At 36.3% G+C, this 19,641-nt stretch overlaps 1 protein-coding gene across 1 annotated transcript in view; it reads left to right on the top strand.

Moving 5' to 3' along the window:
* MALRD1 (MAM and LDL receptor class A domain containing 1) overlaps positions 1–19,641 on the top strand; it is a 751,478-nt gene that overhangs the window by 511,356 nt on the left and 220,481 nt on the right. The window contains 2 exon segments of the mRNA XM_059404562.1: positions 5,635–5,763; positions 14,421–14,582. Coding sequence (XP_059260545.1) covers positions 5,635–5,763; positions 14,421–14,582 — 291 coding nt within the window.

Below are 19,641 nucleotides of genomic sequence, written 5' to 3'. Positions count from 1 at the left end.
CCTTTGGCTCAGGTCATGATCTCAGGGTCCTGGGATCGAGTCCCACATCAGGCTCTCTGCTCAGCAGGTTGCCTGCTTCCCTTTCTCTCTCTCTCTCTCTGCCTGCCTCTCTGTCTGCTTGTGATCTCTCTCTGTCAAATAAATAAAATAAATAAAAATCTTTAAATATCTCAGCTACATTCTTCTACAGACCTTTTCTTCATTGTAGGATTTTTGATTTATCATGCTTTGGTTTTAGGTCTTTAGGATTCTGCCACCTTTTTTTTCTTTTTCTTTCTTTCTTTTTTTTTTTTTTTTTTTTTTTTGCAGGGGAGGGATGGGTAGAGGCAACGAGAGTGGGAGAGAGAGAATATTCAGTAGTCTCCATGCTCAGCACAGAGCATGACGTGGAGCTCGATCGTACATCCCTGAAATCATGACCTGAGCAGAAATCAAGAGTCAGATGCTTAACTGACTGAGCCACCCAGGTGCCCTTTTTTTTTCCGAAAAAAAATATTAACTCTAGTTCTTTTTTTTTTTTCATATGCTCAATTCTGCCAGCCCTATTATCTCAACCCTCTATTATGAGCACCACTGTTCTTTCCACTCTTATAGCATTAACTGTGGAATCTGTGAGATTATTGTTCATCCCACATATTTGTCAACCAGGTAGGAGGTACTACTTTTATCATTTTGATTGAATAAACCTGAAAGTCGCTGAATATGTGTAAGACAGTCCCACTAACATAATCTGCCTTTTCTACTCACCGTGTTTTTGGTAACAACTGTCTGTCTATATTCTTGTCTTAAAGAAGATCTACTTCTCTTAGAATTGTAGGCTCTTTTCTTTTTTCTTGGGATGATGTCTAAACTATAGATATTTTAATCTTTGCTTGCTTTACTGCAGTGCAAAGAGCTGACTTGATTTCTTTTCATGTCATTGCTACTCTATATTGTTAAGGAAATGAGCCTCATTTAGACATGTAGTCCATTCTAGTCCTTTTTAAAAACTAAAGAGTGAATTATTTAAAGTCAAAACACATTTCCTCTGTGGAGTAATTATATAAGGCTCCACAGCCTATGGCATGGAGAAATAAAATAATCCCCGATGCATAGAGTTGCATACTAAATAATACCCACATACTGCTCTGAGTTAACTATAAGTTCTCACTAGTGTTAATTAAAAATTATATGGCAAAGCTTCTTCTATAAACCACTCAGTGAACATGACCTTTAATTCTTCTTGCTGATGCTCATACTTAAACTACTTGCCATTTTCTTAGATGCCTTCTTTTCCTTCTTCATTTTTATACTATATTTTACTGGTAAATTATTTCTGGAAATTATAGAAGTTAAAACTTGCATTTTTATCAAGAGATTTACTCTTTTTCTTCATGGAAATACTACCTAACTTTGAGTAAATTACCCTTATCTCAGGCACATCAGCTATGTACCTGTTATAATCTGTAACAAAGGAATTGTGAGCTTTATTTAATTTGTTGAACTAGATTAAAAATAGTTTGGGACCATTAATGCACATCTCTGTAAAGGTATAAAGTGTCATCATTGGACTTCCTGTGATTTAAAATGATACTCAAATATGTAAATTGCTAAGATTGCTTTGGGTAATATGGACTTTTAACAATGTTGGTTATTCCAATCTAGGGAAATTGAATATCTTTCCAATATTTTTTATATCATCTTCAACATCTTCCATTAATGTTTTTTAGTTTTCAGAGTACAGGTCTTTCAATTCCTTGGTTAAGTTTCCTCCCATTTTGTCATTGTGGGTGCAGCTGTAAATGGGATTGTTTTCTTAATTTCTTTTCCTACTACTTTATTATTAGTGTATAGGAATGCAGAAATTTCTGTATATTAGTTTTTTTAATTAATTTATTAATCTTGTGACTTTACTGAATTCATTTATTAGTTCTAACAGTTTTTTGGTGGAGTCTTTAGTGTTTTCTATATATAGTGTCATGTCATCTCCAAATAGTAAAAGTTTTACTTCCTTACCAATCTGGATGGTTTTTATTTCCCTTTCTTATCTGATTGCTGTGATTGGGGCTTTCAGTACTACCCTGAATAAAAGTGAGAGTAGACAGTCCTTGTCCTGATCTTAGATGAAAATATCTTCTTTTTCTCCCTTGAAGATGATATTAGTTGTGGATTTTTCATATAGGGCCTTTATTATGTTGAGGTATATGTTCCCTCTGAACCTACTTTGTTGGTAGTTTTTGTCATAAATGGATGTTGTACTTTGTCGATGTTTTTTCTGCATTTCTTGAGGTGATCATATGGTTTTTGTCCTTTTTCTTATTAATCTGATGTCATGTTGATTGATTATTATTATTCCTTGTATCCCAGGAATAAATGCCACTTGATTGTGGTGAATCAGTTTTTTCACATGTTGCTGGATTCAGTTTGCTAATATTTTGTTGAAGATTTTTTCATCTTTGCTCATCAGAGATATGGGCCTACATATCTCTTTGTCTGGTTTCAATATCAATAAATCTGGCCTTATAGAATGAATTTGGGAACTTTCCTTCCTCTTTTATTTTTTTGGAATAGTTGGAGAAGAATTGGTATTTTTTAAATGTTTAGTAAAATTTACCTGTGAAAATTGTTTTTTTTTAATTTTTTTTTTATTTTTTACAAACATATAATGTATTATTAGCCCCAGGGGTACAGGTGTATGAATCGCCAGGTTTACACACTTCACAGCACTCACCATAGCACAAGCATATACCCTTCCCAATGTCCATAACCCCACCACCCTCTCCCTACCTCCCATCCCCCCTGCCCACCCTCAGTTTGTTTTGTGACATTAAGAGTCTCTTACATTTTGTCTCCCTCCCAATCCCATCTTGTTTCATTTATTCTTTTCCTAACCCCCCAGCCCCCCCCCATGTTGCATCTCTAAGATTTTATTTATTTGACAGAGAGAGAGATCACAAGTAGGCTGAGCAGAGAGCCCGATGCTTTGGGGCTCAATCCCAGGACCCTGAGATCATGACCTGATCCGAAGGCAGAGACTTAACCAAATGAGCCACCCAGGTGACCCTACCTGTGAAAATTGTTAAAGTGGCCATACCACTCAAAGCAATCTATGGATTTAAAGCAATCCTTATCAAAATACCAATGACAGTTTCCATAGAACTAGAACAGATATTCCTAAAATTCGTATGGAACGCCAAAGTACCCTGAGTTGCTGAAGCAGTCTTGAAAAAGACGAACAAATCTGGAGGTATCACAATCCCAGATTTCAAGATGTACTACAAATCTGTAATAATCACACCAGTATGGTAATGGCACAAAAATAGACATATTGATCAATAAAACATAATAGCAAATCTAGAAATAAGCCCACACTTATATTGTCATCTGCTAGAGAGGAGGCAAGAATATACAATGGGGAAAAATAGTCCTTTCAAGAAATGATTTTGAGAAAACCGGACAACTACATGGAAAAGAAAGAAACTGGATCACTTTCTTACACCACACACAAAAATAAACTCAAAATGGATTAAAGACCTAAATATGAGACGTGAAACTATAAAACTGCTAGCAGAAAATATGGGCAGTAATTTTTTTGGAAATTTCTTTGGAAAAATGGAAACATTTTTCCATTCAACATGTCTCCTCATTCAAGAGAAACAAAGCAAAATTAAACTCTTGGTACTAGACCAAAATAAAAAGCTCTTGCACAGCAAAGGAGACCATCAGCAAGACAAAAAAAGCAATCTACTCAATGGAAGAAGATATTTTCAAATGATATATCTGATAAGGGATAAATATCTGAAATATATGAGAACTGATATGACTCAGTACCCAAAAAACCCAAATAATCACATTAAAAAAATGGACAGAGGACACAGACATTTTTCTAAAGAAGACATATGTATGGCATAAGGACACATGAAGAGGTGTTCAGCATTACTAACCATCAGGGAAATGCAAATCAAAACAATGAGATATCACTTTTTACCTGTCAGAATGACAAAAAAAAAAAAAAACCCACAAAACACACACACATACACACACAACAGAAATAGCAAGTGTTGGCAAGAATGTGGAGAAAAAGAACCCTCATGCACCATTGGTGGGAATGAAGACTGGTGTAGCCACGGCAGAAAACAATGTAGAGGTTCTTTAAAAAATTAAAAGTAGAAATACCTTATGATACAGTAATTCCATTACTGGATATTTATATAAAGCAAATGAAAACACTAATTCAAAAAGGTATATTCACTCTTCTGTTTATGCAGCCTTATTTACATAGTCAAGATATTGAAGCAATTCAAATATCCATTTGTAGATGAATGATTATGGTATGTGTGTAGATTTATATATATTATATATAAATATAATATATTTAATATATATTTAATATATATATTATATATAATATATATTTATATATATAATATATATATTATGTGTAAATATACACACACACCATACCCTATATATAAAGATGTGTGTGTGTATACACACACACACACACACATATATGTACAGACCCACAGTGGAATATTATTTAACCATTTGCAACAACGTGGATGGACTAGAGGGTATAATGCTAAGTGAAATAAGTCAGTCAGAGCAAGACAAATATCATGATTTCACTCATAGGTGGAATTTAAGAAACCAAACAAGCAAAAAAAAAAAGAGAAAACAAACAAACTCATAAATAGAGCACAAAGTAATGACTACAGAGAGGAAGGGGTTGGGGGATGGGTGAGAAGAGGTAAGTGGGATTAAGAATACACTTAATGACTACTGAGTAATGTATAGTAATGTATAGAATTGTGAATCTTTGTATTGTACACCTGAAACTAATATAACTGTATGTTCATTATATTTCAATTAAAAAGTATGAATTGCTTTGAAAATTCTATGCTAGTTCCTAAACTCCCTTTAGATAAAACCATTATGCCTTCAGTTACTATAGCCAGAATTTACTAAACACAAACTATGGATTAGGAGCTATGCTGGGCTTAAGAAAATGCAACCCAAACTCCTGCTTCTAAGGGGCTTGGAAACTGGAGGGGCAGACAGAGCTGTAATGCAGCTCCTCTATGAGGTGGTAAACATTTAACATAGGAATAGAAGGGTTCTTCCGGTGGCATGAAACATAGCATACCCACCTGGGGCGTGGCTGGCAAAGAAAAGGCAAAACAAGGGGAGAGGGGAACAGTTTCCTGGAGTCTTGAGGTTGAGCAGACCACCAGGAGCCCAAGAAGGAATGGCCAATGTAGGTGAAGGAGGTAGCAGATGTGCACACACGGAGAAATGAACATGTGATCTCTTCATGAGCCCTTAAGGAGTAGGGCATACTGTGGTTTAGCTGCAGGTGCTTACCAGGAGAGCTGCAGAAAATGAGACTAGCAAACTAAGCTGGCACCCAAATCAAAACATTTTAGTGCATGGATTAAGATGTTGGATTTAGGCAATGGATGATTTTGAAAGCACAGTCTATTTAATTTGCTGGAAAACTGGCTGTGAGACCGAGAGCGGAGAGGTGTCTAGAAGCCTGCCTTGGACAGCTATTAAAACCAATAACTTAAGTGTATCTGTAAAACCACTAAAAGGGATATTAGAATTTTAAAGAAATATTATAAAAATGACTTTGTTTTTATTATTTTTCCCCAGTGGGAGAGACTTCTGAGAGTTGCCCGGAAGCCACTGATTTTTTGTGCCACAACAAGAAGTGTGTTGCGTCCCACCTTGTCTGTGACTATAAGCCAGACTGCCCTGATGGGTCTGATGAAGCTCACTGTGGTAAGTGATCTGTCTGCTCTCATGCAGCCCGTTCAGCACAGATTTTGCTACACTAAGAAAGTAACATATTGGCATTGATGACGGAGAGGAAATACTCTTTTCCATGCACTAGAGGAGATTTAAAATAGTCAAAACATTTTCCCCAGCTTCTTTATCCACACATCCAAATCTCAGCCCGCTCCACTGTTTTATCCCCATACTAAACACCACTGCAAATCTTGTCCTAAAAATTTCTCAACATGTCATTGCACAGAACTGCAGGGGGAGGAGGGTGTCAGAATTTTAATCGCCAAAACTAACCTGTTGGTCTACATTTCTTCATTGGTTTTTATTTCCTTTTCCAGAAGATTGATTTTATAGATAAGGCTAAAAACGAGCACTTCAAATAAATACTAGTAAATGATTAATTTTATCAGTTACATTGCTCTGGGAAAATGGAACTAGATTGGCCACATTGGTTATTTTATTCAAACTTTAATTCAAGTGATTTTTAGAAGTCATGCATAAAACCAAATATGTAGTTTTAAAATATGAGCATGTATTTAAATCCAAAGAATTTTTCTTTTTTTGTATTTCTTTTTGATGGGCATTCATAGGGAACCTCACTACCATATAAGCTACCTGTTGCAATTAGGGTTTGCTGCATAGCAAACTACCCTAAACTACCCTAAACATAGCAAACTACCCTAGTTTGCTGCATAGCAAACTAGCCTAAAAAAGTTTCATTTTGTACTCAATTTTGTGGATCAGTAATTCAGAAAGAAATCAGCAAGGCAGGTTGTTTCTCATCCACATGGCTCCCAGCAGGTATCGCTGGAACTGGAGGGTCACTTTCAAGATGGCTTCCTCCCCTCCGGATTTGGCACATTCTTACTCTTTGATCTCTCTGTTTGGCTTGACATAGCATCTCGTTCTCCAGGGCTATCTAATATGGCTTGAGCTTTCCATAACAGGACTATCACAGGACCGTCAGATATCTTGAATGGGATTGGCTTTTACCAGAGTAAATACTTTCAAGAGCAAACATTCCAAGAGCCACAGGAAAAACAGGAAGAATTCATATGATTTAGCCTTGGAAATTCTAGAAGGTCACTCTTGGATCTTTCTAGTGGTCATGCAAATTAAAATGTCTAGCTTCAATTCAAACAGAGAAAGTGGGGGTAGATTCTACCTTTGGGACAATTTCATGCATGTACAGGTAAGGAGTATCATAGAAGTCATGTTCAAATTTTTCTTTTTAACTCAATATCCTTTTTATTCCTCAAGATCTTATAGTAATGATGCTTCTGAAGTGTTCATTTTATCTTCTTTTGTGTTTATTAGTTTCATTAAATTGTGGTGAAATGTGCATAACATTAAAATTTACCATTTTAACCATTTCTAACTGTATAGTTCAGTGGCATTAAGTGCTTTGGCATTATTGTCCAGATATCACCACCCTTCATCTCCAGAACATTTTTCATCTGGAAAAACTGAAACTCTATACCCATTAAACAATTAATGCTCCAATTTCCCTCCCCCAGCCCCTGAAAGCCACCATTTGATTCTCTGTTTCTATGCATTTGACAATCTGGCTATCTAACACCAGTATTTGGAACCATATAGTATTTTTCTTGCTGTGATGGACTTAATTCACTTATCATAAATTTCTCAACATTAATGCTATATTTTAATTTGAAATCAAAGTGTTAAAGGGAGTGAAAAATCACTGGCACTTCCTAAAACTGTACTACCAATGCCACAGTATTATAATCTTAATTTTATAAACTATTATATATTACCTTTATAATATATGCATTCTCAAATGAAATTCATAATATATTGAAAGATACTTCCTACTGTTCTTTTTTTTATAAGCTTCTATTTAGGTTTAACTTAGTTTTTTTTTTTTTCCTAGTGTTCTTTCTAGCTTTTTTAAAGTACTCCCAAAAATACATTTTTTGATACTGACTATAGAGAACCGATTCTAGTGAAGCTCAAAAAAAAAGCTCCAAAACGTTTGTAAAATAGCTATTTTCCCCACCAGACATAACAAGTAGAGAGTATTTAAAAAATCATCAGCATATAGTACCATTATAATATATATGTATCCTATATACATATAGTATCATTAGTTTTTGGTGTAGTGGTAAACGATTCATTGGTTGCATATGAAAATAAATAATATCCAATCCAAAGTCAAAGAAAAAATCACCTGCAAAATAAAATGAATTTTCTAAAAGAAAAATAATTTGAACAAGGTGACATTGACATACATAATCCAGGGAGGGGAAGGAGAGCTGTCCTGTTCACAAAGAAAAATAGTTACCAGGCAGTAAATGTTCCTCCTCTCACTTCCAGATGCACCTGTATTGAAAATATTTATATACAAATTATATTCTTCCATTTACTCCTATTATTAGTATGGGCTGGGAAAAGCTTTCTAAGTGTTGAATATATAAAAATGAGTAAGACATTGTCTTAGATTTCAGAAACTCACTTTCTCCTAGGTGGGGATACAAGGGGATATATCAAAATACGGTGTTCTCTGCTTTTTGAAAAAGTTGGTTATAAAAGAATTCTGATTACTTTTGAGATGTAACACGCACTATTCATTATAAGGCTATCACAGCACATTTGGACAGTACAGATGAAGGCAAGCGTGTGTGTGCGCGCGCACGTGTGTGCACGTGCCCGTGAAACGTAAATATCGGCTTGTACAACCCAAATAGTTACTATTTTGGTTTTTCAAATGTGAATGCTGATTTTTGTCGTCCCTCACCCCCCACCCTTGGCTTCACTCATTTTTCCTCTCAGACTGCTTTATATGATTTTTATTTTTCCCACAGCTACTTGATGTATTGATGTAAAAATACACAGAGGCAGTTTTGATTTTCAGAACCTGAGTCAGTTGCATGCTCATATTTGTTAGTGTTGCCTTCAGCTTTGGTGGACAACCGCATGCAGAATTTGATTTTATTAAAATTAAAACAATATGTTGACAAATGAAATGGTCATTTTCCTTAAGACCTTTGACAGACTTTGCTCACATCCAAAAGGAGCACTCCACGTCACACGTGGGTATACGGGTGACTTATTGATTCTGCAAAGTGACTTGATCAGTATTTTTTTTTAAAGATTTTATTTATTTATTTGAGAGAGAATGAGTGAGAGAGAGCATGAGAGAGAAGGTCAGAGGGAGAAGCAGACTCCCAAAGGAGATGGGAGCCCGATGCGGGACTCGATCCTAGAAGTCCAGGATCATGACCTGAGCCAAAGGTAGTCGCTCAACCAACTGAGCTACCCAGGCGCCCCTATCAGTATTTTATGTTGAAAGTCTTTTGGATACATTGGAGACATCAGGGTTAGATTCCTGCAATCAGATAATCTGTTGTGGATGATCAAATAAATTACAAAATTTTCAAAATGGCCTTTGGAGAAAAATAAGGAAAAAATGGACATTTGGTTTATTAAACTGGTCTTCATTTTGATGTTGGCCCTCTCATGTTCAGCAACTATTTAAATTCTCAGAGACTTGTTTCCTCATCTTTATCTTAGCTAGAATCCCATCCGTTCTATAGAGTACTTTGAGAATTAAATAATATAAAGAATGTATTTGTTCAGTCTTCTAGGATTGATAATGTCAGCCTCTTTCATTCATTATTTTTATACTCTCTTGAAATTTGCCAAAGTGGATGTATTATATATACCTTATATACTTACCAGAAAATAAATTCAGCAATTCCTCAAAAGTAAATTTTTACTGTAGGTTATAAACAAAGGTAAATTTTTATTTTGTATCTCTAACTCCTGTTAGAAAAATTCCTGGTTTGGAATAAATGAAATCGATTCTTTTTAAAAGAAACCATAAAGTCCCAAAATGCGCTCTTTTTTTACTTGGAAGAAAATTATTACTTAACGCCTGTATTAATTGCTTTATACTCTAAGCTAGGGATGTGCAGGGTGTATGCAGATGGGTGCATACTCTGCTGCCTTTTACAGCAGCCACAAACATGATTATCCAGTCAGAGCCTTCTTTCCCACTGAACCCAAAGTCTTCCATATCCTTCTCAATGCAGCACTCTATGAAGCCATTTCATGCTGAGGAGAAAGTATTAAATATCCCTGTATTATGTATTGTGGTATAGCTCAATAGGGCAAATATGTGAATGTGATGAATTAAAAATAATTATGGAGCCAGCTCTTAAAAATATATAAGTAAGTTGATCAATTTTACACTGACCATACCACTGTATGGCTGGAATACCATACTACTGGGAAAATGCCATTTGTTGAGACGGTGGTGGTAATACTTTGCCTGTTCGAGGAATCATGACAAAGATCACAATTTAGAAAATACTTTATCAAGAGCAATAACCATTTTGAAAATACTGACCACATAATCATTATCAAGAAATATTACGAAGTTCCTTATATTATTTATGATTTAATAGCTATATATGGAACCACTATGGGAAGTAGGAATACTGCCCACATAGTAATGTTTATAGTAATTCAATGGTAAACACTTACAATGACAATCCACAATAAATAAGTAATGAGGGGCACCTGGATGGCTCAGTGGGTTAAAGCCTCTGCCTCTGGCTCAGGTCATGATCCCAGGGTCCTGGGATTGAGCCCTGCATCGGGCTCTCTGCTCAGCAGGGAGCCTGCCTCCCCCTCTCTCTGCCTGCCTCTCTGCCTATTTGTGATCTTTGTCTGTCAAATAAATAAATAAAATCTTTAAAAAAAAGGTAATGAATTTCTAAATGAGTAATAATAACTATAATCACTGTTACGTGCCATAAAACACACGTGCACAATACTCTGACGTGTTTTGAAAAGGGAAAGATAGGACGGAAGTTGAACATTCAAAGACAACTGTGATCTACTAGATGGAATGAAGAAGATACATTACTAAATATTACAGTAGAAACTTCAACATCAGCCAGCCTAGCATCATGGTAATTCCTGTTGGTTGCCTGGCCCTCCTTTGTGTTTCTTAAAAACAGAACTCCCAATTTTATTTGTGGTGGCATTGCCACCAACGACAAATACCATCTTCTCCAGACTTCCTTGTAGCCACCAGAGGCCAATGACGTATACATGGGAATCTGGGGAAGGTATCTCTTTAGAAGGAAAAACACCAGACTAGAGGAAAAGTCGCTTCTCTTTTCCTCTTCCACTTTTTTCAATGCCTTGAACACATGTGATACTAGGGAGTACCACAGTCCTTTTGCAACCATGAATGAGCAGGAGGATGAGAAGGTGACAGGAATAACAGATGGAAAATATGTGCTTCACAACCACACAGCTGAACCACAATACCAACCCTAAACAGACAACTTCCTGGCCTCTTTTTAACTGAGATGAATTAATTCCTGTCTGTTTCAGCTTCTACTACTTGGGTTTTCAGTTGCTTGGAACCAACCAATGTCTAATTAATACAGTGAGGAAGCTGTATTATCTCCTGTAGCAAGAGGTCAAAAGCAAGAATCCTAGAGTTGGTTGATTTTAGCAATTTCTGTTATCAAAACATTAGAACTACATGGACTCCTTCCTTCTTTATCCAGGGCTATTTTCATGTAAATGACTTTGTAATAAAGTTAGTTACCCTACCCATATAATCTCTTCGGTCCCAAGGATCATATCTTTACAGTGATAGCCTGAGAAAGAATAAATGGATTTTTTTTCTTTTGATTTGTTTTTAAGAAAAAGGCAATCTTTTCCTAGGTGCCTTTTCCACAGTAAGGCTCAATGTCTAGATTGTATCCCAGGACTATGGCTAAACTAATCAAGATGAGGAAAGAGAAAACATTGCCCATCATGATTGCTTAGATAATCTTCAAGTCATGTCTGGCTATCTGAATGAAAGAGGGTGGATTGTCAAATAAAATAGCACTTCTGTCCTCTACAAGAGAGAGAAGGAATGACAGATAAATGAACCCCCCAAAACTAAGGAAAACACTCAAAAAATAGAGGAAAGTAATCTTAAACATAAAATTTGAAAAAAAAATCGGTTTTTATTTAAGAGATAGTTTTCTGAAAAATTTAGTTGGCACAGAGGTCATTTTAAGATTCAGTTTCAAAACGTTTTGCATCAAAGTAAAGGTTATTGTATGCAAGGTAAGGGATTTAGGAGAGTATATTCAAATAGTATGAAAAACCCGATATTTTGAGCCATGGAAATAACACAAGAGCGTTCTTAAAGAAGATTAATGTGGTTTGGGTTTGTAAAGTTGATCAATGAAGGCTACACTGAAAAAAAAAATAGGCTCTTAAATAAATCAGGGGCTTGGACCAATGGAACTGGGACAGAGGTTATAAACTTCAGGGGAAGGAGAGAATTAAGTTTTCAAATAGAGAACTGACAAAGTGTTGGTGATAGACTGAATATGGAAATGAGGAATGTAGAACCAAAGATAACTTCAAAGGTAGAATCTTTTCTTTTTTTTTAAGATTTTATTTATTTTATTTGATAGAGATCACAAGTAGGCAGAGAGGCAGGCAGAGAGAGAGGAGGAAGCAGGTCCCCTGCTGAGCAGAGAGCCTGATGCGGGGCTTGATTTCAGACCCCAGGATCATGACCTGAGCCGGAGGCAGAGGCTTTAACCCACTGAGCCACCCAGGAGCCCCAAAGGTAGAATCTTTAAGAAAAGAGAAGATTCATGCTCTGAACTTAATCAGTAATCTCTGAGAAGAACTCATTTGGAGAGGTGAATGATGAGTTCATGTTAGGCTTTTTGATTTTGAGACAACAGTTGTATGTTCCAAGTGGAATATTCAACAAACGTTTGAAGGTATACACCTGCATTCCATCCTGGCTTAGATTTGTAGGTCATCTGCATTAAAGTGTGAAGGGCTGTGGGAAAGGTTGAGTGAAAGGTATACAGAGCAAGAAATTTAAGGATATAAAATTAAATCAAGAGGGGCACCCTGGTTATGTTTACAAGTTATAAGAAAGGAATTGGTAGAAAATGTGAGATTGAAGGACCTGGAAAAGTTCTCTAACTGAAATAAATGGAGCCATAGAATGCTAATAGCTATAGAATGCTTGATAAAGTGTTGAAATCTTAAGCTGAGATTAGCCCTACAAAAGGGAAAGGAAAAAGTGACATAATTTTGAGGTAGAGAGAATGAAATAGAATTTATCGTGATTGTATTGGTATCTTTAGAGTCATACATAAAGTCATATGTTAGATAAGGTGGAACAGAAGGTTCAAGGGTGGTTACAGAGAATCAAAAAAGATAGAGAACAATGATTTTATAGGTTCTGTGTGTTAGGGAGTCAGTTACATGGAAATACAATAGTGCAGAACCTGTATATGACATCATTCTAAAGAACACACAATGGCCATTTTGTATTTATACTGGAAGATTCTGCATGTTTGCCCTTATGTTAGCTAAACACCTGGAGAACTAGATTTCTTTCTTTCAGCTGTACTGATAGCACATTATAAACCTATTTATATCATGATACTGGAATGATAAACCTAAGGAGAGGATATAGAGAGCCCATAAATAAGCATCTAAAATTAAATGCATTATATACCATGTCGAATGAAAGAAATGTACATAATTAAAAATGATTCTAGATTTTAAGGATAAGATGCAGTCATGCCTGAGTAGTGAAATACTGATATTTAAAGAGAATATCGTCAGGAATCCAGAACATTTTCTGTACAATTTTTTTAAACTTTGTTTTTGATATGTTTGTCATCCATTTTAACAGCAAGTTTTTCTCCTGATGCAGTTTCTTTATGCTAGTATTAGTTTTACATTAAGAAGAAGTTATGAACGGGAAACCATCTGGAGAAGAAATATTAAAAGCAACATAAATGTCATCTCTCTAAAAAGGAAGGAAAAGTTAATAACAATCTCAATTCATTCACAGTGGTTAAATCACACAATCATTCTGTCTGTACAATACACTTTTACAGTGAATGCTCAAAGATAATAACTGCTGTGTGAAAAAAATTAAAAACGAAAGCAGGTATCAATTGTATTATGATGGTACTTTTCACAGATGACTAAGTAGTAGACATTCAGCTATTAACTGGTAATTTGTCTCATTATGAATAACTTAATTTTTAATGAGTTATCAATCAACCCTTAGAAGAGAACTTTTTTCAATATTGAGTGACTAGCCCTGAAATGTTATATGTGGTTGGTTAGTATGGTATCCTGAGAGAGTGTGTGTCCTCTACAGTTTACTACTTCTCCAAAGGCACCTTTTATTAGCTAATGACTTTGCCCCTCTAATCGTCTGTGCTCTTCAAACACCAGAATGAACACAGGGACTGAACTGAACTTCGAGACAATTGAAGCTATTGATTTAGTCAATCTGACTTACCTGTATTATCATAATATTATGTTCATTGCTTATGTGTAGACACAGTTTTATCTATCATCTATAATATTATTAGTCAATCCATACAATGCCTTCATGGATAAATGACAGTATTCATGCACTGCCTCTAGACTTTCTGATAAAAAAAAAAAAAGCTACGATGTACATTGTACAATTAAAATTACCAATGAATGCCAATGTCCTAGTTCTTTAAATTGATTAATAAGTAAAATAGGCAGGCACTAATTCTAAATCATCACAAATGTAGTATAATACCAAGTGTAGTGTAAATTTCCAGAACATTCTATTAATATCTTCCTTTCCTTAGGCTATTATACGAGCACACCAGGAAGTTGCAATTTTGAAATAACTTCAGTAAACTGGACAACAGCCTGCAGTCTTACTCAGGACTCTGAAGATGACTTGGACTGGGTCATTGGCACCAGAATTCCTGCTGAAGCATTGAGCCCAGACTTGGATCACACCCCAGGTAAGTCTAACAGAGATCCCCAGGCCAAGTAATGCACCCCTGGAAATCTGCCTTCACCATTTGAGTGAATATCAGACGACATTCCTTGTGTGTGTGTGTGTGGGCAGAGCTCAACAGTCTTCATGAAAAGAGAGTGAGTCCTTTGTAACCTCTGAATTATTGACTAGACCCAGAACTGACATTGCTACAGCAAGGAAATCCATGACTCCTGTTTTAAGAGACTCACAGGTTTTATCTACTCAAAAAGTAAGGGACATTCAGATGAATGCCTGCCGTAGGCAGAAGTTAACAATGGGAGGAGTTCTCTTGTGGCCCCAGTGGCCAGCAGCTGGCCACCAGTATTGTTCCAGTCCCTCTGATGTGTAGGGGCTGAGACGTAAAAGGTAAGTGGTGATAGAAGGAATGGACATCAACAAACTCTTGACAGGGTTTGCCTCCTTCCTTGTTATTTGAGGTTAAAGGAATCCTTAATGGTCTGCCAGGTAATAGGATCAGAGCAGAAGTAAACTTATATTCTCATTTACTTTTACCCAGAAGTCTTGCCTACTCTGTACGCCCCCCACCTTGGAATCTAACTTTTGTTAGGGATAAAAAAAATAATCATTTTAGAGACAACTATTCTTAGGGATAAAATTTGTCTATATTTTCTTAGGGATAAAATCTAGCTTTTCTTAGGGATTAAAAAAAAAAAACTGAGGTATTTGTGATGGTTACTTTTACATGTCTGCTTGGGGGGGTGGTCTTTGGATGAGGTTAGAGTTTAAATCAGTGAATGTTGAGAAGATTACCCTCCATAATGTGGGAAAGGGGTGTGGGGCTCATCCAATCAGTTGAAAGCCTAAATGGAACAAAAAAGGTCTGGCCTCCCTGAGCAAGAAGTAATTAATTCCCCTCAGCGCTGCATGCAGATGTCATGGGTCCAGTTGACTTTCCTGGTCTTCAGCCCGCCAGCCCACACTGTGGATCCGGGGGCTTGCCAGCCTCTGTGATCACATGAGCCAATTCCGTATGGTAAATGTCTTTCTGGATTCATATACATTTTATTGGTTCTGCTTCTCTGGAGAACTCTAATACACTATCACTCAAAACAATTGAAGCATAGGCACAATGATAAAGGACAAGATTATAATGGAATTAATTAAAATGACGCTTTAAAGGAAAAATATGCAAGATTGTCTCAGCCATTCTATGACTAGCAAAAAGAGAAGAATACTTGTATTATTTATATATTCAGGCAGATTGAAAACTTTAAGACGTTCCATTACAGCCTACAAGTTCATTTTTGCTTGACATTTGGCCCGCATTTCAATTCCAAATTGAATATTCTTACTCCATTTGACCTGCCAGATTGTATTTCCTCTTCCTCACCAAGTGTGGTTTTTGGGTGTTTTGTTTGTTTAGTTTTTTTAAAGCATGAAGTTAGTGTACACTAGATTATAAGTTAATGGAACAGGATAGGCCATCAGGACACTGAGGTTGGTAATTAGGATTTAATACAAAACAGAGACCAGTTCAGTGGGGAAAAAGATATTCTTTTTCAGTATGGAGTTGGCATATCTGGGTACATAGCTAAAAGAAAATGACTTTTTTTGTGTATTTTACTTTTCTGTATTTTATAGACAGAAATATATTTGGATGAATTAAAGACTTAAATGCAACAAGTAAAAACAATAAAACTCTTGCAAGAAAACAGAGGGTGAATCATGGGTAATGTAAAGACAGAATCTCACTTCCAAAAGACCAGAAGCCACAAAAGAAAAGATGATGGTGAAAAATTATAGTTGTAGGGGCGCCTGGGTGGCTCAGTGGGTTAAAGCCTCTGTCTTCCACTCAGGTCATGATTCCAGGGTCCTGGGATCAAGCCCCACGTTGGGCTCTCTCCTCCATGGGGAGCCTGCTTCCTCCTCTCTCTCTCTGCCTGCCTATTTGCCTACTTGTGATTGCTGTCAAATAAATAAACAAATAAAATCTTTAAAAAAAATTATAGCTGTGGCCTAAAAATTTCATAAACAAAATCAACAGGAAAACAATAGGCTAGAAAAATTTTTGTGTGTCAATTACAAGTTGGATACATATAGATAACTCTTATAGACTTAATGGAGATGAAAATTTTAACAACCAGAAAAGATCTGCATAACTCATTCACAGGTGATTGCATTCAAATAATCAACAAAAATATCAAATGATGCTCAAGTCCTCAAGTTATCAGAAAAATACAAAAAACTTTAAAAACTACCATTGGATGGCAGAGAAATGGAGAAACAGGTGGCCAGAGAAGGATACTCATGCTTCTCTGGGAAATTTTCCATTCTGGAAAGCATTCTGACCATATAGAAATAAAAAGATCACCACATAAGCACATGTATATAAGGATATTTACCTCAACATTGTTTGTAGTTGAAAATAATCGGAAATAAAATGAATGTCCCTCATTCATACCATCATTTATTTGTTCCCTCATTCATTCAAGAATTGGCCTGTTGAATGCTAGGTACTGTTCTAGGTGCTGGGGATACGTTAGTGAGGAAAACTCAACTGCCCCAGTGCAGTCCACATTCTAGAAGGAGGGAAAAGCTAACTGATTCAACATGGTAAGGAAATAAAGTATGGGGTCCGTTAGAAGTTGAGTAAGAAGTAGGATTGAGAAGGCATGTGGACGGATGTGAGTGTTATAGCTGGGGAGGGATCACAGTTTCTAGGCTGGTCAGTTAGGCTGTGGTGGGAAAATGCCATTCAAAAAAGACTTGAAGGACATGACTAGTGAGCCATTTGGATTCCTGAGTCAAGAGTATTGTGGTCAGAGGAACAGCCAGTGCCAAATGCCCTGAGATCCGAGTATGCCCGGGGTGTGTGCCCCAGGCCACAGGTGATGTTTTAGGTGACCTAATGAGTTACGGTGGTACGTCCTGTGCACTGTATGATATTTGCCGGTCTTCCTGGCCTCTAGTCACTAGATACCCTCTAGTTCCATCTGTTACAAAATATTTTTAACATGATATTCTGCTTTTTGGATATAACATAATTTATAAAAACTATCTAGTGGTAAACTCTTAAATTATTTCCTAACAATTTCACTTATAGTAAACATCACAATAGTGAAAATACATTTAGATGAAATTTTGGTTTGTTTTTTTTTTTTTTTTTACTTTTATGATAGTTCCTGAGGATAAATACTTTCTCTTTCTTGAGAACTTTTGAGAAATAATCCAGTTTTCATTTTTGCTGCTAAGATCGCAACAGTCCCGTTTAGATACAATGTCTGTGAGGTCTCCTGATAACATCTGCAGAAATCTTTCCTTATCTTAAGACAGAATTTGGAAACCGGGGAGGACATCTGCTAGTATAATGCTTCTAAGGGTACAACAGTTTCAGAGGCTCAGTCTAGGAAAAGATAAAAGTATAATCAGCAGACGTGGGAAATGTTCTGTGCGTTGCTCAGAGAGACAAACATGAATGATCAATTGATACCTTTTTTTTTTCTTTTTTTTTAATATAATTTTTTATTTTTTATACCTTTTAATGGAACAATTAAAGACTATTAATGGCTGCTTTTATTTTCTTTTTTGAACTTTTATAACTTGTGTGAGTTCATGAAAGGCCACCTGAAAAGTCTTGAATCTGGTCATTATGGCATATTGCACACAAGTAGTGCTGTCCACAGATAGAGAAAAGTAATCGTTCTGACAGAATACTTTATTATCCTCCTTGTTAATCACTACTTGAGACAGTGTATTTTTACAGAGTACTTGCTTCAAAGCAGCCCGATTAGATCCTCCTTGATACACTAATGTGGCTCACTGAACTTGTGTAGGCCTCCCTGAAACAATGGGCCACTAAATAAAGGACATTAATTCATTTGGACCCCCTGGGAAAAACAAAATTCTTTACGAGAAGGCCAACCGATTCAAGGAGGCTACGGTCCAGTTCTAAACATCTCAACGTTGCTGTTAATTAAAACTGTATTGATGGATCTTTTCACTTATTGTCACCAAGACGAAGCATTAGATCCTTAAGGAGGACATTTTCAATGCTCATCACAGGCCTGTTTATGAGCCTTTTTGGAGCCATTGTGGAAGCTGTGGAGGAAAACTACAGACATTAATCCACTCTCGTGTGCACATGAATAGTGTTTAGGCTTAGTATATACAGGCTTTAATGGCAAGAGTGACATTTGGGTAACACGAACTAATGAAGGTATAAAACAAAAGCTGCCGTCTCTCTCTCTCTGTCTCTCCTCCCCCCCCCTTTCTTCACAACTTTATTTTCTTTTTTGTGGTATAATTGACCATATCCACAATTAAATTCTAAAATTGGGAAAGATAAGAGTCATCTTTTTGCTGTTTTTAAATTCCCTCCAGCATTGAAGACGGAAAGGCACTTGATAATACTTGTGTAGGTCTCATGTTACTTGTCTGTGTCCTTCTGTGTTTATTAACAGGAAAGTATTTTGGATTAATTAATGCAACAAGCACTTCCTGAGTGCCTAGTAAATACACAGTGTGTTGGTAACTAAGGGTGTGAGTTAAGGAGATGTTTGTAAAGTAACTGGAATGAAATACACTGCCTGATGTAAGGCACAGGAAGTTACTATTGTGCAATTGTATATTCACAACACAAGGTCAAAAAATATTCTAAAACTATCTTAGTGATACTAATGCTCTAATGTATATAGTGACAATTTAAAGTACTAGGTGTTCAACAGATAAAACTTAATTGATAACGTGGGTTGACAGAGCCACAGGCAGATGATAATGGTACTTCTTTTTGAGTAGATGGGGCAGGTACTATTATTACTCCCACAGGTGAGGAACCAGAAAAGCTGAATGACTTGTCTAAGCCTGTATAAAGAATAACAAAGCCAGAACTGAACCCGTGGTGTATGAGCCTAACCCAAGCCCACTCCAGGACCTCCCAGGAGCAGGCTTTGTCCTTAATGTGTATTCACTATTGTGTTGGATCTTATAGAGAGAGTGTGAGGTTGTAATTTAGGAGTTAACCTTAGATACTTTTGTAAATCATGAATCTCCTTCCACTCTATCTGGGGCCACTTAACTTCTCT

The sequence above is a fragment of the Mustela nigripes genome, chromosome 6, assembly GCF_022355385.1.
Source record: "Mustela nigripes isolate SB6536 chromosome 6, MUSNIG.SB6536, whole genome shotgun sequence".
Classification (NCBI taxonomy): Eukaryota; Metazoa; Chordata; class Mammalia; order Carnivora; family Mustelidae; genus Mustela; species Mustela nigripes.
Note: the sequence above shows the minus strand (reverse complement) of the source record. Positions and strands in the feature narration are given on the sequence as shown.